This window comes from Penicillium riverlandense (genome assembly GCF_028828495.1).
Source record: "Penicillium riverlandense strain IBT 135883 chromosome Unknown utg000006l_segment0_segment0, whole genome shotgun sequence".
Lineage (NCBI taxonomy): Eukaryota > Fungi > Ascomycota > Eurotiomycetes > Eurotiales > Aspergillaceae > Penicillium > Penicillium riverlandense.
The window spans coordinates 314,053-338,910 of NW_026643197.1; the positions used below are offsets into that span (position 1 = coordinate 314,053).

At 52.0% G+C, this 24,858-nt stretch overlaps 7 protein-coding genes across 7 annotated transcripts; 4 read left to right on the forward strand and 3 right to left on the reverse strand.

The window, feature by feature from the left end:
• Positions 1–1,153: 1,153 nt before the first annotated feature.
• On the forward strand, positions 1,154–2,705 carry N7474_006374 (arrestin (or S-antigen), N-terminal domain protein; the record flags this gene model as incomplete). The annotated part of the gene is made up of 2 exons (XM_057197784.1): positions 1,154–1,358; positions 1,414–2,705. 2 exons carry the CDS (start codon positions 1,154–1,156, stop codon positions 2,703–2,705), a joined length of 1,497 nt encoding a protein of 498 aa, XP_057051224.1.
• Positions 2,706–3,873: 1,168 nt separating this feature from the next.
• On the forward strand, positions 3,874–5,380 carry N7474_006375 (glycoside hydrolase family 18 protein; the record flags this gene model as incomplete). Its single annotated transcript, XM_057197785.1, has 5 exons — positions 3,874–4,017; positions 4,074–4,508; positions 4,560–4,629; positions 4,678–5,213; positions 5,273–5,380. 5 exons carry the CDS (start codon positions 3,874–3,876, stop codon positions 5,378–5,380), a joined length of 1,293 nt encoding a protein of 430 aa, XP_057051225.1.
• A 273-nt stretch (positions 5,381–5,653) lies between these two features.
• Positions 5,654–8,369, reverse strand: N7474_006376 (sodium:solute symporter family protein; the record flags this gene model as incomplete). The annotated part of the gene is made up of 12 exons (XM_057197786.1): positions 5,654–5,914; positions 5,973–6,499; positions 6,556–6,874; positions 6,936–7,106; positions 7,161–7,211; positions 7,262–7,448; positions 7,503–7,586; positions 7,636–7,735; positions 7,785–7,971; positions 8,030–8,087; positions 8,142–8,205; positions 8,264–8,369. The coding sequence occupies 12 exons, from the start codon at positions 8,367–8,369 to the stop codon at positions 5,654–5,656; spliced, it is 2,115 nt and encodes a 704-aa protein (XP_057051226.1).
• A 1,143-nt stretch (positions 8,370–9,512) lies between these two features.
• Positions 9,513–11,385, forward strand: N7474_006377 (LLM class flavin-dependent oxidoreductase; the record flags this gene model as incomplete). Its single annotated transcript, XM_057197787.1, has 8 exons — positions 9,513–9,585; positions 9,649–9,789; positions 9,853–10,063; positions 10,122–10,134; positions 10,204–10,263; positions 10,318–10,874; positions 10,926–11,103; positions 11,161–11,385. The coding sequence occupies 8 exons, from the start codon at positions 9,513–9,515 to the stop codon at positions 11,383–11,385; spliced, it is 1,458 nt and encodes a 485-aa protein (XP_057051227.1).
• A 263-nt stretch (positions 11,386–11,648) lies between these two features.
• utp10 (snoRNA-binding rRNA-processing protein UTP10) lies at positions 11,649–17,193 on the reverse strand (the record flags this gene model as incomplete). The annotated part of the gene is made up of 3 exons (XM_057197788.1): positions 11,649–14,153; positions 14,207–16,754; positions 16,817–17,193. The coding sequence occupies 3 exons, from the start codon at positions 17,191–17,193 to the stop codon at positions 11,649–11,651; spliced, it is 5,430 nt and encodes a 1,809-aa protein (XP_057051228.1).
• Positions 17,194–17,375: 182 nt separating this feature from the next.
• N7474_006379 (uncharacterized protein) lies at positions 17,376–21,028 on the forward strand (the record flags this gene model as incomplete). The annotated part of the gene is made up of 3 exons (XM_057197789.1): positions 17,376–17,387; positions 17,445–19,949; positions 20,000–21,028. The coding sequence occupies 3 exons, from the start codon at positions 17,376–17,378 to the stop codon at positions 21,026–21,028; spliced, it is 3,546 nt and encodes a 1,181-aa protein (XP_057051229.1).
• A 320-nt stretch (positions 21,029–21,348) lies between these two features.
• N7474_006380 (putative NADPH oxidase (NoxA)) lies at positions 21,349–23,161 on the reverse strand (the record flags this gene model as incomplete). Its single annotated transcript, XM_057197790.1, has 3 exons — positions 21,349–22,699; positions 22,750–23,004; positions 23,052–23,161. The coding sequence occupies 3 exons, from the start codon at positions 23,159–23,161 to the stop codon at positions 21,349–21,351; spliced, it is 1,716 nt and encodes a 571-aa protein (XP_057051230.1).
• Between the last annotated feature and the right edge of the window lie 1,697 nt (positions 23,162–24,858).

A 24,858-nucleotide genomic window follows, 5' to 3' on the forward strand; every position in this document is an offset into this window, starting at 1 on the left:
TATTCCGAGCTCAATGCCGAACAAGCAGCCTAGTACTCGGCACGACGACGGATCGGTTATGGCCGGAAATATCTGGGTCTCCCGACCGACGACCCTCCGGCCGGCTACCATCGTCCAGTTTTCCACGGAGAAGAGAATTGGACATGACCATAATTAATAATTCCATCATCTGTAATCATCATATTGAAGCCATGACATCCCCCGATGTCAACAGGGCCTGCCAGATGCTTTGAAATCCGACGAAACCCTAAACACGAAAAGACCGAGCCCATGATTGGTCACTTCTTGTCACTAACTAATCATGGTGAAGCTCGGACGCGGAATGGATCAGCCGGTCAGCGGTTCCAAGTCAAGGCTAAAAGCAAAGGGCGTGGTGCAAGGGCGCGCATGTCGCCCGTAAGGCGCGCTCCACCTCTTGTTGCAGACCCACCCCGAGTTCTCGGAGAATCCGGCGTCAATGGACTCATTCGACAGCGTGTTTGTTGCTTTCTTTTTTGTTGTTATCGTGTCTGGGATCACTCAAGAATCGACACCATTTCAACTGCAGGAGCGAGATGATCAGTCACTGACCGCATCATAAAGCGGGGGTGGCTCTCGAAACATTCACCCTTGACGACAACAAAAATGTCAATCCAAGGGCGTAGGCATGGGCCCGCCAATCGGTACGCCAACTCCGCCCGCATTGGACCAGACCGACTTACCCGATACTAGATTGAGCAAGCACTCTGGCCCCCCCCCCGGCTTGGAGCATCCTTTTACACGTGTGGGCGATATCGTCATCGCACTATTCCACCAAGGTGCTTATTCCGCTGTCTGGCGAATGACTCACGACCAAATAGCTAGTGTGATTTATAATAATGATCTCCATGATACGGAGATCCTCCAGAACGGGGGACATTTTTTTTTTATAAGAGGAAGGGGGCCCGGCGCTGGACTCTCTCCCCATTTCTCGGGTTGTATACCATCACTCACCTCCACCGCGCGGTTGTTGACGGCAGGCTCCACTTTATTTTTGTCCTTGCCTCTGTTTTTTTGTTTAAAGAAAAAAGACCCTCAATTTTAGATCCCTGTATCCTTTTGACTTTGCTCGCGCGACCTCTTTCCGCTCTTCAGTCGTTGCGTCTACAAACCAAAACCCTAATCCACCGACGCAATGGCCGCGGTTTCGGTGCTCAGCCGGGGATCTAACTCCCTCGATATTTTGACCAAGCGCTTGCGACCATCAATCGACATCCATCTAGAAGGCCAGACCCCCGGCCTGGTCAATTCTTATACCACCGGCGACCATATTGAAGGAACCGTCACCATCAGCGCCGACGTCGACACTCGATTCGACGAGGTGGAGATTGTCCTGCAAGGTAGCCTTTCTCGATAGACTCGTGCGCGAATCAGCAGCTAATACGCATTTTCCAGGCACATCGCAGACATCGGTTGAGCGTACCTCATGCCCTGGCCGTGCGGGGGCCCAACAGGTGTTTCTCAGACTGCGCCAGCCTATCGATGAGACAGAGTATCCGACTCCGCGGGTGCTAGAGAAAGGACGTACTTATCAGTTTTCATTCACGTTCGTCGTCCCCGACCGGCTGCTGCCCCAGGTCTGCAAACACTCCAAAAACAATGCGCGCCTTCAACGCGCTCACACCATGCTCCCTCCGACGCTGGGGGACCCCATGCTTGCCAGCAACGGCAAGACATTACTGGATGATATGGCACCAGACATGAGCCGGATCGCCTATATGGTCCGAGTCGCCGTGTTGAGAAAGTCCACGGGAGAGGACCGAATCACCAAATCGCTCGCGGGATTCGCCAAGAAGGTTCGCATCATCCCGACGGTGGACGAAGAACCGCCGATCAGTGTGACCGAGACCTCGGGGTATTGCACACGGAAGGAGAAGAAAGTGAAGCGAGGACTCTTGCAAGGCCGACAGGGCCGTTTAACCGCATCGTCCGCCCAACCCAAGCCCATCCAACTTCTCTCACCCAGCTGTGAAGCAAACGACGGCGGGACCACGATGGCCACGGTGCAGCTCCGGTTCGACCCCGTGGGCAACGAGCAACCACCGCGCCTGGGCTCGTTGACGAGCAAACTCCGCGTGTACACTTTTTACAGCGCCGAGCCCTGGGAAGACTTGGTCGCTCCCTCTGGACTATTTCCATTCTCCCACATGAGCCGTGGCCTATATATGGAGAACGTACCGCTGTCGTCGATGTGTGTGGCATCTGCGCACTGGACGAAGCACGCAGATTGCAGCCGTCGTGACTCGATGCAGTCGACCGTGTCCGAAGACTCCACTGCCGAAGGAGAGACTTACTACACGGCGTCGGTCGTCGTGCCCGTCTCCCTTCCCAAGAAGAGAGCCTTCGTTCCGACCTTCCAATCCTGCCTCCTAGCCCGCATCTATTCGCTCGACCTCTCTCTGTCCTACCACCCGGCGGGAAAGACTGTTCTCACGCCGACGGTTTCCCTCCGCCTTCCCATCCAGATCACCGGCCAGCCCAAGCACTCCGAATCGCTTAAGTCGGAGCTGAGCGTGACCGTCACCCAGGCCGAACTGGATGAGTTCTTCAACCCTCGCATCGTCACTCTCCCGAATGCGGATGCGGTCGGCGAGGAAGATCCGACACGATCGGAAACCCAGTCCCTCGCACCGCCCGAGTACTCCGAGACGTACTCGGCTCCTACCGTGGTGGGAGTGGCGAGTTGAGTTGATCTTCGTTGATCTTTATGCGGGTCCAGCAGAGGTAATTCGACCTTAGAGCGATGGATGGGCCACCAAAAGTTGTTTTTCTCCTTTCTCTTTCGTTTGCACGGTGTTATTTTCAGGGGACATTTCGTCTATTTCTTTTGTCTTCGATATACCCCCATTTTCATTCTTTCTTATTTCACGAGCGTGGGTTTTTTTCTTCTTCTCTGCCTCCTGTACATCTTTTTGAATCATAGTATAATACTAAGCATAATCATATCTCCCGATCAGTAGCTCGCCAAGTAAAATCGGCGGGTTCTCCCTTAACCGCCCACGCTACATGTGTTTGAGATCTGCGATGATCATGCGACATCTTGGCGCGTGGTAACTATGCCCGCCACATGGGCCGGTCGCATGGCCTGGGTGTAACATCATGGAGGGCCAACCTATGTATGTGTTCCTGTAGTTCATCCTATCGTGAACGAGTGCCGCCATCGTTACATCCCTCCAACACTGCCAAGTAAGTTCTCCCCGGAATCACCAACGCTCGACTATCGGACTTCATAACTACTATCGAAGGATTGCAGATGACAATGTCACCCAGTGGGCAACCACCCACATGATGCCGACGACCCTGGATCACAGTCGACACCGTTGCACGCGATACACGGGGAATCTCCAGTCTGAGGTTCCCTCGGGACCTAAAGCCATTTGCGCCAGACCGGAATGTGGCGCTCGCTCCCCTGAACTCCCCTGAAACCCCCTCCCCTGTGACGAATCAACGAATGGCCCTTTGAATCGGATTGTCCAGGCGGATGCGACACTTGGAGCTGCAGAATCGAGCCGGGGAGGGTGGACGGGCGTCGAATCGTACGGCCCTATCTCCGAACAATACGTCCAACGGAGCAGGTCACCCTCTAGAGTAGCGCTGAGGCTTTTAGGGCTGCAAAGCACCCTGGATATGTTACAGGCGCCACGACTGGATGCCTTGGCGGATGAATGATCTGGGAAGTATGTGAGTAGAGGCCGTCGTCCTGCTGAACTACAAATAATCCATGTTTTCCTTTCTTCTTCTTCTGCTGCTTCTTTCTTACCTGGACTAACCGACTCCTTACCTTCTTCCCCTTGACCTCGCTGGCACGAGTACATCCACTCCTTCCGCTAACCCCCTTGACGCTCCTTCGCAATTATGCGTTTCGCCATTCCTTTCCTCCTGGGCCTGGCCTGGCTCACCGATGCCTCTGTCATTCCTTCGCGTCGAAGTGATGTCGTCGAGCTGGCACCTCGCGCGGCAGCTTCGGGCCTGCGTTCCGTGGCATACTTTGTGAACTGGGTGAGCTACCTCTTGTTCTGACATTTGAGTCTAGTTATTGACCTGTCTTATACCAGGCCATCTATGGTCGAAACTACCAACCCCAAGAACTCCCCGCGGAACGGCTGACGCATGTGCTGTATGCGTTTGCCAATGTCCACGGCGACACGGGAGAGGTATTTCTCTCCGACACGTATGCTGACCTCGAGAAGCACTATCCCAGTGACTCGTGGAATGACGTTGGCAACAATGTCTACGGCTGCGTCAAACAGCTCTTCCTGCTGAAGCAGAAGAATCGACAGCTGAAGGTGCTGTTGTCGATTGGTGGCTGGACTTACTCCCCTAACTTTGCGGCGCCGATGGCCACGGATGCCGGGAGGAAGTTGTTTGCCTCGTCTGCGGTTGAGCTGGTCAAGGATCTGGGTTTTGATGGACTCGATATTGACTGGGAGTATCCTGCCAATGTTACCCAGGCCGAGAACATGGTCTCTCTCTTGCAGGAAGTTCGCTCGGTAGGTTTGAAAAGTTCTCTCCTAAGCCAGACTTGCTAATTTTATCCTCAGGCTTTGGATGCCTACAGTGCAGCCAACGCAAGTGGCTACCACTTCCTCCTGACTGTCGCATCGCCTGCGGGTGAGTCTCCCTGTTCGTTATAATTACCATCTGACTAACGAGCCACAGGTCCCGCAAACTACGAGAAACTCAAGATGGCCGAGATGGACAAGTACCTTGACTTCTGGAACCTGATGGCGTACGACTACTCCGGCAGCTGGGACACGATTGCCGGCCATAACGCGAATCTGTACAACTCGACCTCCAACCCAGACAGCACTCCCTACAACACCGACCAGGCCATTAAATACTACACCGCCAACGGCGTGAGCGCCGATAAGATCGTAATGGGCATGCCACTGTACGGGCGATCGTTCATGGACACCGACGGACCAGGCACGAACTTCACCGGCGTCGGCAGCGGAAGCTGGGAGGACGGCGTGTGGGACTATAAGGCGCTGCCGCAGACTGGCGCGCAGGAATTCGTTCTCGACCAGCCCGTTGCTAGCTACAGCTATGACTCCACAAAGCGCATGATGATCAGCTACGACACCCCGGCGGTGGCGCAGATGAAGGCGAAGTACATCCAGTCCAAGGGGCTGGGTGGTGGGATGTGGTGGGACAGTAGCAGTGACAAGAATGGCAGTGACAGTCTGATCACCACGGTATGGGTCCCTTCTTTTGTTCTCCTTGCTGTCAATACTGACCTCCTCTTTCTTGTCAGGTTGTCACTCAGTTTGGAGGCGTCACTGCTCTGGACCAGAGCCAGAACGAGCTGAACTACAACGAATCGGTCTACGCCAACATGGCAGATGGGTTTCCATCCGGTTAGATAATGGTTGTGGTAGTTGATCACAGGACATATCGATAGTATGTTCTTCTTGCATGAGATATCACGCTCGTTATGACTGTCAAGTTTTGTCGGAGACACGTATGATGAGCTGATCGAAATACAGATGTTGAATTTTGGCACCTTAGCGACAGGAAACCCGTAGATATTCACAGCAGTAACGAGTAGTAAAGACCAGTCAACTAGTCACAAACAAGGCTCTAATTATTCTCCTCCACCGATGGAGTTTATCGCCACCTCTCCATCTGCACCAGTCTATAGATTGCTCTCATCTTTCATCTCCTTCTCCCGTGCAGCTTCATTGATTGACCCTGCAGAGGGCGTCGAGGGAGAAGTGCTATCATCACCCTTATCACTGCCAGCAGGGGCTTCTTCAGCAACTTCCTTTCGTCTGGTCAAACCGCGGTAGACCTTGCCCATCTGCTGGATTCCACCGTCCAAAAGCGGGTAGAAAATGGCAACTAGCATTGTGCCCCAGAGCCAGATGATACCGACGACCACCCAGGCGATAAAAAACTAGATAGATGGAGGATTAGTTTCTTCCTTCACAAAGCGCAAGCGTGAATAAACTCACCTTCTTCTCGAACACATATTTCGATCCGTACATAGGCAACGGCCACAGCACCCAATGACCTAAGAACGTAGCAGCCGCCCAGAAAGCCGCAATACGACCCCACCTCTTCAGCTCCTGCGCATCAATTGCTGCACTTTGAACTCCGCCCTCTTCAAGATGAGTCTCATGGCCCCCACTAGAAGCGGGGATACGATCATGCGCCGTGGTCAGGTCAGCCTCCAACTTCTCCAGCGCGAGCTTCTCCTTCTTGAAGTCCGCCCAGTCGTAGTTCTGCGGTTTCAACAGCGTGATCAGCACCGAGTACGGGATGGGCGAGAAGCATGATGCCACGGTGCCATAGACGCAGGGTAACACTTCGCCGGTGGTTGCGACGGAGACCGTGCCGTAGAAGTGCGATGCTGTCCCTAGCCAGACTGCGATTCCTGTTGCTAGCCCCAGCACCGGGGAGAGGATCGCGGCTGCGGTGCTCTGGCGGCGCCAGAGGATTGTGAATACCATTGGGAAGATTCCGGGGCAGGTTACCACGCCTGGTGGGATATATTAGGGGTTTATAATGATAATGTATGAGAATGGTATTGCTTACCGAGCATGTATAATGTCCAGCCCAGATCGACGCCAACGTAATGCAGCATCGTGCTAAATGCAGCGGAAAACGCAGCGAAGAAGATCACACCAAGGTGACTGGACTGAATCATATCGCGGTCTGTTGCGTTCTTCTTGAAATACTCGCGGTAGACGTCGAAGCTGAGAATTGAGCTAACGGCAATGACCTGCGCCGAGAGGGTAGATGTTACAGCCATGAAGGTGATTAGAAGTACCGCTGCGGCGCCACCTTTGCCGGCGATAGTCATGGCTGCGTACGGAAGTACCAGGCCGTTGCTGACCTCGGACGAGGTCATTCTCTGGAGTTCTTTATTAGCACAATATTCCTTTTGGAGTTCATGGGACTCCGCGTTCGCTTACTCTCGGATATGTTGGGAAGTCAGGTTGGTTCTCCAAGCCCAGTGCCACAGAGCTCATAATGGTTCCCAGTGCCCAGGGAATGGCAAAGTAGGCAATACCGCCGATGGTATATCCCGGCACAACGGCCGCCGGGGAGGCGGAGAATGCTTTGATAAAGTAGCTGGTGTCCATCTGCAGGAGCAGTTAGTAATGCCTTTTTAGACTTGGGTCCCGGATTCTACTTACAATGACCAACCCGAAGTTGGAGCAGCAATGGAGAATCCCAAATAGGATGGCCTAGTACGAGAATTAGCCGGTTTATTGAAATGAGGAAGACCAGTACGTACTCCCTTGGACGTCATCGTCAAGTATGTGCCATCTTGATTACCAACGACCGGGTGACGCAGAGCCGCATTCTGGACGAGCTCAAATAGATTACCCACAGACCCGACCTGGGGACTTGTGAAGGCTTTGATTGAAAAATAACAGGCGACGATGACGATGACGGCGGTATGGAAATAGTCGGTAAGGAAACTGTCCAACGAAAGTTAGAAAGATGTATCAAACGGTAGATAGAGATCAACTCACGTAGCCTTGATGCCACCGACAAAAGTGTACACCGTCACACCCACTGGGAGCAGGAAAGTTGCGGCAATAATATGCATCCCAGACCTGCTATCAATTAGCGAGATTATGCTTATGATATTAACAAGTAACTTACATGGCCGAGATGACAGCGGCCGCACCGAGAAGCATGTTCGCGCAGGCGAAGATATTGTTGATCAGACACAGGATCATGAAGACGATGTGGGCCGTTCGTCCTTGCAAGAAATTTAGACTCGATCAGTAGGGCGGATGTCAGCAACTTACCGTATCGAATACGAACCACTTCGAGAGAAGTGTGTGCTTCTGGGATCTTGCGCTTGCAAGAAATACCCAGTAACGCAAAGAACACGATCATTGGGCTACAACCAGCGGCAAACCAGAAGGGACCGGCAACGCCGTAGTCGTAGCCGACGAACGAGGAACCAAGCAATGCAGTTGACCACAGCCAAGACTACAGATGTGATAGATGTTAGGCGGTATACAACCAGCAGACGAGGGATCGAACGCACCGATATCACAGCCGACGCAGTTAAGCCAGTTCGAACCGTTCGGTTTGCTGTCATGAACCTATTGGGTGCATGAGTTTGTGCTTGGAGTTAGGAGTGCAAGAAAAAGACCTACATCTCAGTCTTCTCGTTATCTTCTCCGGTGGTCTGCTTCAAGATCTTGGTGATAAGCATCATGACTGGTAATTGTGAGCTGCAAAGTCCAAATTCGATGATTTCCAGGACAGCAAGACATACCCAGAGCGACAATGACACCGACCACAAGGACAACAATGTATCCAACCGCCTGGGAAAGAGGAGGCTGGATACTCGTGCTGCCCTCGCGAACATGCAAGTCCGACATGACGGGCAAGAGTTTGCAAATCGATATAGACTGTAGACTGAGAAATATGTAAAATTGGACAATTTCAGGTCAGTTTACGGTGAGACTTATATCGTGCCAAAGTGGCAATATAAACACACGATCAACAACACTTGGTACCGAGTGCATGGAAAGCCAAGGGCTCACGTATGCTTAAAAGCATATCGTTGCAGCACGCACCCCGTACCCAAGAACAGGGGTGTGCAGAATCCCGAGCCATGCGAATCCATGGGGTCTGAGTCGTCAGAGCGAGTGAGGATTGCTGGATCCGCAATGGTTTGATTTATGCGGGCGATGAGGTGCTCGAACATCAAAGTGATACGGCTGTCGAAGTCGGGTTTGACTTTGGTTCTTGATAGGCATCGATATGGTGTCATACAAAGAAATGCGATTTTTTTTTGAGAAAAATTTACTTGATTGTTTACTGATCTCTGGTTGAACCTTTTGGGAGAAAATAGTCGAGTTGTGGTGAACGATGTCTATCCAACAGCCATCGCGGTCGCCGCAAAGATAAGGGCAGGCCTGCATGGCAATCACCACTGACAGGCCAACCGATGTAATTGTTAATTCGGAATGAACAACCGGTGACCAGCCTGACACCATCGGTGATGCACCGGAAGCGAATGGCTGGGCCATCTGTCCATGCTAAAAATGGACACGGGGGCCCGGGGTGTCTCCATCCAGAACCCTACAACATCGCATCAGAGCGGATCTCACATCTCTCGCCCGAGAAAAAGGCAAAAGGGGTAAAGTACCTGCAGGGTAGCTCGCACATGCTCAAGCCTATTCCCATATTGCCCAGTGAGATTGAAAGCTGCCCCTTTTCAGGCCCCTCAGGATCTCCCGGATCGCGCCATCATGGCCCACATTGATGCTATGGGGATTCTAGGTTTGGAGTGACGTACACGGGGAATGAGGCGATTGAGGTCCTCGGTTATTGTGATAAATTATTGAAATTGTTCTTGAGGCTGTGACCCCTCCATGATCTTTTTTCGCCGAAAATCATTTGAGTGAGACGATTCGAGTTCATTGCGCTAGGGCTTGGTTGTACATATCAGCTTCACTGTTTCGAGCCCCTCCCAACGCACCAAAATCTTTTCAAAGAACAAAACGCGAACATCAATCATGGCTACGAATGGAAATGCATCGGGAGATAAGCCCCGCAAGTCGCTCATCCTCAATGCCTTCGTTGAGATGTGTAAGTACTACTACCTAGTATCGCGCCAGATTGGTCCGCTTTGGCATCTAACTCAGTTTATAGGCAGTGGCCATCAATCCCCCGGTCTATGGCGCCATCCAGAAGACGAGTCTCATAGATTCAATGATGTTGACCACTGGACCGAGCTAGCGAAGCTCCTGGAGGATGCCAAATTCCACGGTATCTTCATCGCAGACGTATTAGGTTAGTAGCTACGCATCGTGGATTGCTTTGAGTTGAGATTTAACACAACCACTATTTCTTCAGGAGGATACGATGTCTACAAAGGACCCAGAAATCTTGGCCCAGCAGTTGTGTCGGGTGCTCAGTGGCCAGTGAATGAGCCGCTGGCTGTCGTTCCGGCTATGGCAGCGGTGACCAAGAACATCGGTTTCGGCGTGACGGTCACCACGACATATGAGCAACCCTACCATCTTGCGAGACGCTTGTCTACTGTTGATCACCTCACAAAAGGACGGTAAGGCGAAACCAAGCCCAGTCGCTCACCAAGATACGTAGCTAACAGTTTGTTACAGGGTTGGATGGAACGTGAGTGTCATTTGAAGCTTGGCTCAAAACGTCTCAAGACACACGAAACACTGACATACGTATATAAAGGTTGTCACCGGCTATCTTGATTCAGCTGCTCGGAATATGGGTGCAGCTGAACAGCCACATGTAAGCTCTATATCTCCTGTTTTCGATGAATAACCGGAACTAACAATGCCCCAGCATGACGACAGATATGCTGTTGCGGAGGAGTATATCAAAGTAGCCTACAAGCTGTGGGAATCATCATGGCGCCAGGACGCCGTTGTCCTAGACCGTGAGCGCGGCATCTACACAGACCCAGAGCTTGTGCGCGAGATCAACCACGTCGGCAAGTATTTCAACGTGCCGGGCCCTCATCTCTGTCAACCCAGCCCGCAGCGCACGCCCGTCATCCTGCAGGCCGGCACCTCCAAGGCCGGCAAGACTTTTGCGGCTCAGCACGCGGAAGCCATCTTCGTGGCAGGCCACAGCCCGTCCGTGGTGGCCAAGAACGTGGCCGAGATCCGTGAGCTCGCGAAGACGGAGTACGGACGTGACCCGCAAAGCATCAAGTTCCTGGCCCTTCTGTGTCCGGTCTTGGGCAAGACAGAGGAGGAAGCCTTTGAGAAGTTCAAGTACTACCGCAGCCTTGGATCTATTGATGGTGCTCTCGCGCTGTTCGGAGGCTGGACTGGTATCGATTTGAACAAGTATGAAGACGAAGAGGAGCTGCGGCACGTGCAGAGTAATGCCATTCGGTAGGTGGATTTCTCACGACATGGCATCAACCAGCACTGACTACCTCTTAGTTCTGCTGTGGAGGGCTGGTCCAGGGCTACGCCGGAAGTCGGTAAATGGACCAAGAACACTGTCGGCCAGCACATCACCGTCGGCGGCCTCGGCGCCACTCCTGTTGGCACGGCTACACAGGTCGCCGATAATATGGAACGGTGGGTCGAGGAAGCCGATGTTGATGGCTTCAATCTGGTATGATAAACCGAACTCTTAAAACCCATTCCGCTCTAACAGGCTTGTTGCACTTAGGCATACGCCGTCAAACCCGGCTCATTCAAAGACATCATCGACCTCCTCATTCCTGAGCTTCGCCGACGCGGCTTGTTCTGGGATGACTATGCGGTGCCCAAGGGCACGTATCGTGAAAATCTGTTTGCGCAGCCGGGCCAGTCCGGTCCTCGTGCGGACCACCCGGCTTCGAAGTACAGGTGGAATGCTGGTGTCGATGCTGCCAAGGCCCCGGTTCCAAACTGAGTGTCAAACTTGATTCTGTAGATGACTTATGAGAGGACGAGGGAGGGACCGCAGGAATGTCGGCCATTTTTGTCTCTTCGATGTCAAAATTGCAACCCTTATCCTTTCGTAGAAATGCGATACGTGATGAAGAAATCATGGGAATGAACGTACTTTTGTTCTAGAACTGAGTGCCTGTCTGTCCAAGCATCTATATAAACTCCAAAAATGCAGGGATCTTTTTACATGGCCACCAAAGATGACGGCAAACAACGAGACTCCTTTTAAGTCAACATATCATCGAGTCTCTCGCCAAGCACCCCCTCGATCTGCTTCACCCACCTCCGCACTTCTCTCTCAACGTTCTCGTCCTCATCTTCCATCAACTCACTAATGTACGGCAGCATCTCGGGAAGGAGCGCAAGCCATTCTTCACCAAGCTGCTCGGTGAGCGCCTGCTCGGCCTTCAAAGCCGCAAGACGGGTATGTGGGTTATCACCGCCAGCCGACCTAGCATTAGGGGCGGTCGAAGGGCGCAGGTACTTCATAAGAGCAGAGTTAAGCTCCTTGTGGTTATCCGTTGAATCGGCAGCGATGGCAAGCTCCGTGATGGCAGGAACCGCCTCGGAAATGACCAGCTTTGCAGTAGATGAATTGGTAGCGTGACCCAGTTGTGAGATCAGAGGCCCGGAGATACTGGCGAGATGTGAAGGAGATTGCCAGAAATCATCTTGGTCATGTTCGAAGGAATTGTGCAGCATGCGCAGTGACGCCAACCAAAGGGACTTTGAAGCTTTGTCGGTTGGACTGGCCATGCCAAGCACCTCAACCACGTTCTCAAGAATGTAGCTCGAGTAACCGGTGACGATTGACTGAAGAGTACCGAAGAAGACCTGGAGGAATTTGTAGAGCGTCGTAAGTCGTGCTGCTCGGCTCTGTTGATCCTTCTTGGACGCATCAGTGGTGGCCCACTCCACAAATTTGATAAAGATGGGCCTGAATGTGCTGTCGTTGAGCTTGTAAATCATCTTGATCGTGACGTCGTTGAGTGTCGCTTCTACTTCGTCAATATCGGCAGAGTCAAAGACGGCACGCTCGCCAAGTGCAACTTGCTCGCGACGCAGATCAAAGGCTTTGAAGAGAATCTTGGTGAGAACGTTGATGTTCTTGGCAATGACTGATTTGGGATGCTTCTCAACAGCGACACTGAGAATCTGCAGAGCTTCATGGGTGGCTGCCGGGCCGACTTCCACCCCACGTTGCCAATTGCGCTCGATTGCACCAAGGGTCGCGCTCACATCAACCTTTCGTGCCATCAACCGAAGAGCTTCTTGACGGCCATCGTCTCCGCTTTCTTCCATATCAGAATTGGCCGACTTGAATGAGAGAAGCAAAACCTTGTCCAAGTGACCAGCCGAGATCATGAAGGGCAGATGGACAAAGAGGGCAGAGAAAAGAGAGAACACGGCATCGTGCAGCCTCGAGTTTTCCTTTCCAGGAGCAAGACTGAGATCGAGCAAGTTCAGAGACTGGCTCAGAGCATCCGGAAGTGCAGGGATCATGGCCTGACCCAGCACCTCTGCCATAGACGCAAGACACAGCACACCCATGATCCGAATGCGGTCATCAGATTGGCCGATACAAGAAGCACTTGCAACAACTTTGGCAGCAGGGATGACCTTCGATGGATCCTTTCTGCCGTATTTGTCGGTGATACGATCGATACAAGCGACAGCAGCATGCTTGAGGAGCGTATCGGGCGATGATTCCACAATATGCACCAAGGTGGGCAGGAAATCAAGGACACGGATCTGAGAGACGCTGTCACGCTCAGGGTTCCCGCGCAGCCGACTCTCAAGGAGACGGAGAACCTTGCGCCGGAGTTCATCGTTTGGTCCCTGGAGCAGGACTTCAATCGTGTCCAAGAAGTCGACAAGAGACAGAGTACTAAACAAGGAGCCGAGAACCTCGCCACACGCCTGGCTTACGGACTTTATGCTTTGCACCGAGTCTCCAATGGCCAGAACCTGTTCCAAGATGCGAGAGAAACAGCCGCGGACTTGGTCAGCATTCTCACCTTCCGATTCAAAGGCTGTTTCAATCTTTGACTTGAGGGACGAATGTTTGAGCAGGTGAGCCAACACGCGCTGCAGGTCGACAGCGACCTTGTGAGGGTCGCGCCCGTCATCACTCCCAATTCCCAACAGAACCCGTGAGATACCGGGCTTGGTCTTGAGTGCATCGCTGACGAGGTTGAGATACTTGCTGTAGGTAGTGAGCTCCACAACAGCACTGGCATCCGAAACCAGGCCCGTCATGAGCGTGAGAACATCCTTTTCTGTTGAGTACCGATTTGCAAGCATTGCCAACACGGCGAACAAGAAATCCTGAGTTCCAAGTTTGCTGATCAGAGCATGGAAAAGGCGGAGACGGCGGTGGGATGGGATATGCTCAAATGCAGCAGTGAAGCTGAGGAGCAACTCCGAGGTTCCAGACACAATATCTCTCTTTTGGTTGCGCAACGACTGAATAAGCGCTGGGACAACCTGATCGATAGTCTGGTCGATTACGGACACTGAATAGTCATCGTCCTTGCGGAGAACGCTGGAGCCCATGAATGTGAAGATCGGCATCACACTGTGAAGCACCAACTCGGGAGCAATTACAGATAGTCCAGCCACGAGAAGGAGGGCTGCATTTTGTACCTGAGGGCTGTCGGTCGTCCGTACACAATCCACCACCAGATCTGCGCGAATAACCGAAGGATTAAACTGAGGCTTCGCAGCTCCCTAGTCCCAGTTATCAGTGATTTTCTAGGGAAAGATGAAACATGGGTTCTTACCTTCGATTTGTTAACAATAGCCAAAAGGCCTCCCAAGGTTAGACTGAGCAGATAAGTCATGCCAGACTGGATCTGTGACTTGAAATGATGAAGAGCAGCAAGGGTCTGGAACAAACCGCCGGCCAACCCAGGATGAGATTCTGGTGCAGAGCTATCCACAATCTCGAGAATAAAAGTCATCTTGTTCATCAGCTTGCTGAGCTCAGCTTCATCCTTGACAGTCATGGCGACCATGTTGTTCTGACTGGTGCGCCTTCGCTTGGGCGCAGGGCCAAGAGCTTCAATGTCTGTGAGAGACACAGGAATCTTCGCAATGAAGTTAACTAGGACGGCCCCCGGAAGCTCAACACTGCGAAGGACATCCCGGCAGCTGTTTGCCAACAACGGGCTATCGGTAGATATGCCAAGTGAGATGTCCAGCAATTTTTCGGACACGGAGAGCTGACCATCCTCTGGGATTTTGGTCCAGACCTCCTTCATTCGACCGAAACAAGCGGCGACAAATGAAGGTCTTAGGGTTTCGGCGCCAGAGCTGACAGTCGACAAGAGGGAATTGATAGCATCCTTGTCTTTGGACGTGACAATGGCTGCCATTTGGTGATCCATATCAATAGCCGACAAGCGCTCCTCAGAGCAGATTTCATCAACGGCCTTCTGGTTCAAATCACGCCATTTCTGTAGCAAAGGGAGGAGTTGTTGAGTTCGGGTTGTTCCAGAGACCTTATCGACATGGTTGATCATCGAGAGTAAGACAAATTTAGGTGCAAATGTTGGCATGTTGATCGTTTGCGAGCAGAGGAAGTTGAAAAGGCTAAGCCGAAGGGACTTCTTCAGCTCCTCACCACCGGACTCTTCATGCAATGCAGTCCCTCGCAAGGCAGCCTCTATGACTCTTCCAGCGTGATTCGAGTCAAGAATACACTCTTCCAGGGCCGGAAGCAATGCGCGCTCGAGCACTTTTGTCGTATCACGCGCCGAGAGCCAGAGAATGTCCGCTGCTTGTTTGCCTTGGCCATAAATCGTATTATAAGCCCACGGCTTTTTAGAGTCGGCATCCGCCTTGTTGCTTTTCTTGTATAAGGAACCAATTACAGCCAACACGCCAGCTGTCTCGCGGCGGATCCGCTCAGAGGGATCTGAAAGTGCAACAACTAGGAAAGGCAGTAGCGCTTGGGGGTCAAAGTCAACAGGCGCGGAGGCGATAGTGGATGAGATGACAGTCAAAGCGGCAACCTTCGTTCCATTAGGATAAGGACCCGAGAGTACTCTGACGAAAAATGACAAGAATTGAGGGGATTTTGTGGCCTCAGTCTTGCCCAAAGCGGGCAAATTGGTGAAAAGCTCAAGCCGATCTTTAGATTCGGCACCCAAAACGAAGGTCTGCACCAAGCTATCAAAGTCCGGAATCGATTGCGCACTGAGGAAAGAGGAGGAGAAGAGAGTATTCTTCGACAAAGATTCCAGAGCTGGGGTAAATCTGTCCGCTTCCTGATCTTTGTCCGCATCTTCCATCTCCACATCTGCAATTGCTGGTGACGGAACAATTGCCTCAACCACAGTCTGTAGATTGTGTTCCAGGGCAGGGACATTGACGGATGGTTCGGCCAAGGCTTTCTGGAGGACCGGTTGAAGAATTTCCGACCGGTTGAACCCTTGAACCAAGTCAGCGAGGCGTGTCTGGATGTCCAAAGACATTCCGCGGGTCTTGTCGGAATTGCTCGCTGCTTCAAGCACCATAGTCAAGGCATTGCTGAGGTCGACGTCGCTAAGCAGTTTCTTGTCGAAAATTGAGGACAGTAAATTTAGTCGCGCGTCATCCTTTTGCTTATCGAGGTCGCTAAGACAGCCAGCCACCAGTGAAAGCAAAAGATTGGATGTTCGATATTGCGAGGCGACCTCGGATAGGTTGCTGATAGCATTGTCAAGTCGAAGAATAGCTTTAAACACCTTTTTGGGGAGGGTGGTCGACGGCTTTTGCTGTGCGAGAACAGAAAGACAGATAAGGCCGGAGCTCATGGTCTCGTCTGTCCAGGAGCTCACCACGCTCTCCATGAGGCTATCAACCACGTCGTCCGTAAGTGAAGCCTTTTGGGCCAGGACGACACTGATCATGTAGGAGCTGATGATCAATTCGGAGACTTTCTTCATCGTGAATGCGGAGCTCAGGACGGGAAGAACGCGCAGGATAATATCTTCGTGCTTTTGCTTCTCTACTTCTCTCCTTCCCGAGCGAGCAGCATCCAGCATGGCAGCCACTGCCTCGGTGACGATCCCGGCCCAGAAAGAAAGTAGCGCATGACTTTGCGCCTGCTGTCGGCACACCTTGAGGACATATTCATTCAACGCCGAGAAAAACGGTCTGTTCGTAGTGGCACTGTGCACGAGAGGGTGTCTGGCCGGGTTGATCAGACTGTTCTTGTACGGGTAAAGGACTTTGAAAGTCGGGGTTAGGTCGTCCGGCAGAATCGAGAGCAGGTTGAGGAAAAGAGGAGTCGTGTGGTAGGGAAGGAAGGTTAACAAAACGCAAGCAAGGTTGTGCTCGTGGATTCTGCAATTTTTGTTAGCTCCATCTCACCCCCATCGAACCGAGACGGGAGAAGTCTGCCGTACCTAAAACGTCTGACAAGCCAATCCACAGCTTTGACAGCGGGGCTCAGCTGTAATCTGCCTCCAACCAAAGCAAGAAAAGCCTCTATCACGGCGTCCAGTTCCTGGTTCTGGGCCGCATTTAGTTGGGTTCGGTCTTCGGCTTTGCTTTGTTCGCTGAAAATCGAGCGCTCAAACTCGGTGAAACGGGGGTCCAAGGAACACAGTTCGTGGAACCCTTCATAGCAGATATCGAAGATCGTGTCGAAATCCTGCGACCCGGCAACCTTCTGGTCGAAGATCAGTGATTGCGAGTGCGAGATTCTCTGCGCTTTCAAGTCGAGCTCGTGAGTCGACTTTGCCGCAATTTGCGACAGCTGCGCTGCAAGGGACGAGGCCATTATGGGTGACTGGTAAATATCACAGGGCCGAGTCCATCGCTACTGGGGTCGTCGCAGGTTCAGAAACTGTTGATCCGCGGGAACTTTTTTTTCTGCTTGGCGCAACAACGTTTCTCCGGTATCTTTTATCTGCCGCAGTCCGCGATAACTAAACCGAGCACAACTCGCTGCCATCCACCACGATGGAGGCCGGGGTGAGTGCAAATGACCGATATTGTTGCGACTGCGGGATGCTAACTCAGGATCAGAAGTCTGTCCCGCGGTTTGCCAGCTTCAAGCAGCCGCCGCCAGCTCCGCCGGAGCTCCAACGCGCGTCAGATCGCGAGGGCGCGACCTCCGAACGAGACCACGAGGACCATCGCCACCCGAAACGTCGTCGCCGTGACGGTGAGGATCAGGGGAAGGGGTATCGGGGGCATAGAAAAGAGCCTCAGCGATCAAGGGACCATCGTTCACATCGATCGGAGCATCGCACCCGCTCTCCCCACAGCAAGCGCCGTCGGTCTAACGAACGTTCTGCGGTGAGCTCGGAAAAGCGCCGTGAGCATGAGAAAGTCCGCTCCTCGAACACTATTGAACGATCCCGTGCTAGGTCTCCCGACGAGACGAACGATATTTATGTCATCGACCGCAAGGGCGATCGGGACATCATCACCTACGGCACAATTCACAGATATAGCATACCTGAATATCTCCGGACTGGTGCAGGATTTGTCATCGGTATTCCATCCTCATACCGCATTGATCGTGACTTGACCACTCTCGACAAAGTGGTTTTGAAGCCTTCAGCAGAGTTTGCGAGGGCCGTCGGCTCAACCAAATCTTTATTAAAGTCTCGCATTCGGACCACAGACCACGTCCGCATACGGCCGAACTCTCTTTCCTGTCCTGCAGAAAACCTAGCAAAAGACTACCTTCCATTCAAGACCAGGCGTCCCAAACACACAGCAGGCGAAATCCACTCTGATGATGAGCGGCATGCCTACCGATCCATCCTGGGCAAAGCGAAGCCTGAAGACATACTTTCCAGCGATGAAGAGATCGTGTTGGGTTCGGAATCTGAAGGCGATGAGACTGCTCGGTCTGACCCGGACACTGAGATCCGACTTCACAATGCGAAGCTTTCTCGGGCTGTGGAGAATGACCCTCACGACGTCAGCTTGTGGCTTCAGTTCATCGACTATCAAGACCTTCTTATCCGTGGTTCGCGAGCGGAAAATCAATCCTTAACCTACGCCGAGCGGCAGGGCTTGGCCGATATCAAGCTTAGCCTTTACGACAAAGCTCTGAAAAAAGCCGGCAAGTCTCCTCTTACAGTTCGCTTGTTACTCGGACGATTGGAGGAAGGAGGGAAGATCTGGGATACCAAAACACTCGCGGCACAATGGGAAGCCGCTCTCAAGGCACACCCTGGGTTCATCAGTCTCTGGGTCAAATACCTCGACTTTCGCCAGACTGAATCTGTTAATTTCACGTATTCCAGATCTGTGAATACTTTCGTCGAATGCCTGAAACTCAATGCATCCAACGCAGCCGGGGCTCAGAGAAATCAGATTCAAAGCTACCTCTTTCTGCGTTTAACACTCCTTATTCGAGAAGCGGGTTTCCTGGAACTGGCTGTGGCTCTCTGGCAGGCTATTCTCGAATTTACTTGCTTCCGGCCGAAGTCTCTCATACAAGGCCATCGCGAAAAGGCTCTTATACTGTTCCAGGAATTCTGGGAATCTGAACGGCCTCGCATTGGAGAAAAAGGTGCGCGAGGCTGGAAGCATGGAAACGGGCCGGAGGTTGAACCTGGCACGCGGGATTACCAACACAAAATGGAGACCCGGCGGATGTTCTCTTCTTGGGCAGAGACTGAGCGGGAGCGGATCCACAATGGTCAAATGCCTGCTCGATGTTTGGACGCAGGGGACGAGGATGATCTCAGCCGAGTGGTTCTTTTCGACGACCTGCAGGAGATTCTGTCATTGTTCTGGGACGTAGAATCCGTGGATGAGCTGATCGATGGCTTTTTGTACTTCTGTCACTTGCCCCATCTGGCAGTTGCTGAGAATTCACAGACGACTCGTCTGTGGAGTGGGGACAATTTCCTGCGCAACGAATTCTTGGACAACCCTCTCTATCACCTCGAGCAGTGGGTCACTCGCGTAGAAAACGATGCATCTACGCCCTCGATGTCACCATTCTTGTTTCGACATCACAGCTTTCTCCACACCACTAGCACTTACTTTGCAGACCCCGGTTCGTGGTTTGCTTCATTTGAAGCATGGAAGATGGCCAGCTCAACCCCTTCATCTGTCATCAACTCGGATTGGGTGCGCCTGTCCCTCAGGTCTCTGGTGGAGGCCAATCCTAAGGACGATGAGTTAGCCGAGTACTCTTTGGCAGTCGAATTTGCGTGCGACCTAAATGTGGCGAAAAGATACGCAAAACAGCTCTTGAAAAAGAGATCATCGAACATGCGACTTTACAACTGTTTCGCGCTGATGCAGCATCGTTCTGGTAGTCTTTCGGTTGCTGAACATGTGTGGTCCACAACCTTATCAATGACATCGAGCTTTGACGAACGAGACCGAATCGATTGCGGCCTTCTTTGGAATACGTGGATTTGGGAGTGCATGCAGAGCGAAGACATCTCCCGTGTACGAACGCTTCTACACGCCATGCCGCATAACAGCATTGATTTGAAGAAACTTGATGCAGATGAATGTCCACAACAATTCATTGCAACTAACCTCCTGCGGATCCAGAATGTTAGTACATCTGCTCTGCGATAGTGAAAATCGGCACTAATCGTTTACAGTATCTGTCCAACGCACAGGAAACCGCGATTGGGTACAGGAAACCCCAAGTCTTCGCCGCTTACAGCGACTGTCTCGCGATCCTGGTCTACTTCGCAGATGTATTAGCCTTCGAAAAGTCACTCAAGGTTTACAGTTCTGCTGTCACCCGTCTCGCGGCCTTACCTCTGCAGGAAGAAAGTGTCAAGGCTTTCACAGCCGAATTACTGCACCAGGCGCGAGCCAAATTCATCCATTACCACATCAAACGACATGGCACGTTCGTCCCCGAACAAATTCGCATCTTACTTGAAGAGAGCGTGTCTCTGTTCCCCAGAAACACCATGTTCTTATCACTTCTGGCCTGGCACAAGTCTCGGTTCCACATATATGATCGTATGCGAAACATTCGAGAGCCTAGTGGAGGAAATCTCAACACCGCATTCGACAGTCTTGAGACTTTTGCAATTTCGCCCGTCGCTTCACAGAGCACTCCAGTCTCAAACCACCTATTTGCCATATATCACGAGCTGAGCCGCCCGGTAGTGGGAGGCTCCACGGTCCACTCTGTGCGTGCTGCATTCGAGAGAGCAATCGGTGACCAATCTCCACCCGGGGATCCGACAGCCCGCCACAGTGCAGATGCCAGCACGGCCCGGTCGAACTTGAGCTTGTGGAAACTTTATGTTCTCTTCGAGCTCTACGCCAACAAGGATGCTCGCCGTGCCAAGCAGGTGTTCTATCGCGGTTTGCGCTCTTGTCCGTGGTCCAAAGAGCTCATCATGCTTGCCTTTGAACATCTGCGAGCGGATATCTTGGAAGGTGATTCCCCGACTGGAAATAACCAAGACGGAATGGGTTTCTATGAGCTTTGTGATCTGTACAATGCTCTTGATGAACGGGAACTCCGCATTCACGTCGACATAGGGGCCCAGCTCGAGAACATGCTCTACGAGCTCAAGCGAAAAGACCAGGGCGCCGTTGCTAACTCAGCTTTGGTGGCTCCGGTCGATCTACCAGATGACCCGGGGAGTGGTGATGAGAAGGTATAACCATTGGAGTTTCCAAAACATTGAAGATGACCGGGCACAGAAGCCCTTCTGTATTCTATCTACCCTTGTACATTAGATAAATCATGAATAAATGAACAGCACTGACGATTCAACAATTGAAGAAAGAGACCGTAAGGGACCTGCAGTGGTGCATTTTCAGTAGTCAAAACTATAGTACAGGACGTAGATATTGTCCATCGTGTATATACCCAATAACTCAAAAAATAACCAAACAAACAACACAGGACAGCAGAGAGACTCGTCAATCATGATATCATATATAACGCTACCTCAGCAAAGAAAGACACAACGCCCAGAAGCTAGAAGTGCTCCTTCCAGAACTTGAACCGGACACCCTTGGTCGATGAAGACTTGGCCGCATCGTTGATCTGTCTGGCAGCAGTATTCGGACCACAGAAATACACACCGATCTCGGTGGTTGGTGTATTCTGAAGACCAGAAATGTATGACTGATTGTGCAAGCCGAGACGCATGGCCATGAAAAGACGCTTGAAGTCTGGGCGGCCGAAGTTGGTCCGGCTGCGCAATTCCGTCAGCGGGTCAAGGGCCTGGCCGACGGAGTTTAGGTAGATATTGGCGGCAGTGTCGTCGTCCAGACGTTGTGTAAGATAGGTGTGGATGCGTAGGAATTCGGTACTACCCTCGTTGGCGGCCGTGTTGGCGGATTGGGCCTCGAGGGAAGAGAGAAGAGCCTGGAACCATTCAAACGACGTAGTGTCCTTGCAGATCCAGATAAACTCGACACGGCGCAGACGGCGCGGCGGGTTCGGGCTTGAGCGGAGGTGCCAGATGTTTTTGAGGATGGACGCCCAGGGCGTCACGCCGATGCCGGTGCCGATCAGCACGGCGATTTCGTTCTCGAAGACATCCTCGGCCGGTGCTCCATACGGTCCATCGATGCGGAGTCTGGGCATCATCTGTCCGTTCTGTAGGGCCACTTCGTACATGCCTAGCGGGTCTAGGCCTTCTAGATCTGCAGCCTGTGCAGGTCCACATCCAAGAGCATCACCGAGTGCACGTGTGAAGTCGCCTACTTGACGGACGTGGACGCTGATATACGGATCAAAGGGGCACGAGGTGATGGTGAAAGGGTGCCATTGTGTATTGGACACGTCTGGCACTTGAAGGAAAAGCCACTGTCCAGCTTTGTATTTCATACTGGGTTTTTGGAATTGTATTTCCATGGCAGCTGCTGCGGCGTTAGCATTTTCTCCATTTTCGAGGCATTGAACTGTCTTACCGTAGGGATGGCGGATCACCTTCGTGATCACAGTCTCCCGTCGAGATCGAATCTCACGGTAGAGTCGCTCGAACAGGTAAATGGCGCCCGCCACCAGCTCCCATCTCCAGCCTTCATAGCCTATACAATGGTCCCAGAAGGGTTTCCCGGCAAACGGTGAATAGGGGCTGACAGTATCTCGCACAAAGCATCCAGTGGCGTGGGTATAGAGGGCCAGCATGAATGGAATGAACAAATGGTGAGCATACCAAAATGTCTCGAAGGCCTGCTGTCGAATGCGAGCGTGTGCCGTCGTATACATGAGCATCATACAGAGCAGCATGACGTGGCCTGTAACACCGCCGGCTTGAGTGAAGTGGATTTCCACCGCGAGTTCGGGTCGAATCTGGTTTTTTTCAATGTTGTAGAAACTATGATGTATTAACAATGTGGTTTTTTTCCCAGGGTATGGTTTGCATACTTGACATAGTGGGCGGCAGTGTGGATGGCAGTGAACACTAGCAAAGCGTAGGCAACCTGACGGTGGAACCAGGCAGACTCATCGAGCGGCAGCCATCGGATCTGAGGTCTGAGCCATCGCACGATATTCCGGCACATTGGAAGTAGAATCAAGGTTGCATCCATCGAGAGGGTAAGGCCTGCACCTCTTGAGATCCAAACAGAGTATGTGAGGACGTTTAGACCAGCCAGTTTTTGATTCGTTGCTTGCAAGTACCTGCACCGCTGTTAGTGAGATATATAGCCATTTAATGAATAACGTACCATCCTACGCCAAAGAGTCCGAAATGTACTGCCCAAAAGAACACATAGAAGATCATTTTGGACCATGTCAGATCGTGCCGGCGAATCCATGAATCATTGGAGCCGGCCATGTTGTTGGTGGGGTTGAGGGTCTCGGTATGCACGAGAAGATGTCGGCCAGCGACACGGATTTGGCAGACTGAGGATAGAAGGATGGAGATGGTTGACCAGCAACCTGGAGCTTTTGTCGGTCGCCGCTTTGTGAAAATATGGGAGCGTTTTTCACTTGGTTGCGATGTCAGGAATAAAATGGGCCGAAATAATGCAGACGGACAGGTCGTTTGCAAAATGGATTCTCCATGAATTGATTACTGTAGAGAGAAAGCTTTCTCTTTCGATATTGGGGAACTCGCTCGAGTGAGACTCTTAGATTTGGCGATTTAGTGGCCGCCTTGTGGTCGAAGGATATTCGTGGGATGAATGCTTTAGGGCTCGATTCTGTGAAAGGCTCCGATGCCACTGGAGCAGCAAATATCGAACAAAGAGAGCCGACAGACACGGCGCACAAATTGTCTGGTTATTGCTGGTTTCGCGGGATCATGCGGTTCGCGAGTCCAGCCTCGCGCCTTTCGATGTTTCAAGATGCTGCTGCGCGGCTAGAGGCACTGTAGAAGCCTCGGAATACTGAGAACAGTCGAAACAATCATGGCGAGCGTTGACAGTGAGGTTGAGAGCTGATGTCAGGGAGACGAGGATTCCGGCGATGTGGTTTTTGGCGGCAGGGGTGCGAGGGGCCGATCTATAATTACATTCGCATTCAGCGGCCACAACAACCGAGCAAGAACGGTGGGTTCGGGCCCAATCAGACCCTAATATCTGTCGATGTCTGTGCTTCTAGCTTTGTTCCTTTAGGAAACAGCCTGCTCGTGCTGTGATAGGTGCCGTCTGCTGGCTCGGGGAAATGGGAAATGTGGAGGCTGGAGCGGAGTCTACACCGGATTCAGTTTCTGCTATCAGTACATGAAATGTTGTATTTTGTTGAGGCCCCGGTCGCAATCAGAACTTCGGGATCTCTCGCGCGAGGACTTTGTTTCATGCACAGAAAGCATAAGTCCAAGGGTAGGGCATGAATGCTCAACCTGATCTGATACCACCCCGACTCCGTACAAGTGCACACACACGAACAATCCGACCATCGGGGAAAATCCTTTTGGGGATAAAAGTTGGCAGGGAGGCTGGTGAATGGCCGGCGCCAACTGAAGCGAGTGAGGGACTCGCAGTGCACGCTGGCCTATGAAATGCATTCTGCAAGCGCTGGCTTCTCATCACATTTGATCTCACCCTAATCGGCTATCCTAACTCGGACGGGCTTAGCGTTCCTGTTTGGGTCTGGCGTCCTGTGTCTTTAGGGCTTGGAGTGCGTGGTCCAATTCCAGAAAGATGATCTAAACAAATAAACTCGAGTTGTAAATGCCGATAGTTATAGTTACCGTTCTTGTATGATTCCGTTCTCTTTGGGTAGTAATATAATCTTTTGCTCTCTACCATTCCTTCAGCCTCAATTCCTCTCGGACATTTCTCGATTATGAGTCACAGACAAGGCTGCAAAGACTGAATCGCAGATGAATCCTAGGATCAAGCTATACATTTACCTACTGAAGCGTAATCAGGCAGGCAGCAACATCTCCATCAGGGTCCAGAGCTTGTCGAGACATACGTGATAGCGGAGATCGGCCCGCCAAGTCCCGATCCACCGATCGAGGGGCCCGAACAATACGACATTCGACTCTCTGCTCATCTTCCTTACTGATTTTATTGACAGCCTTGC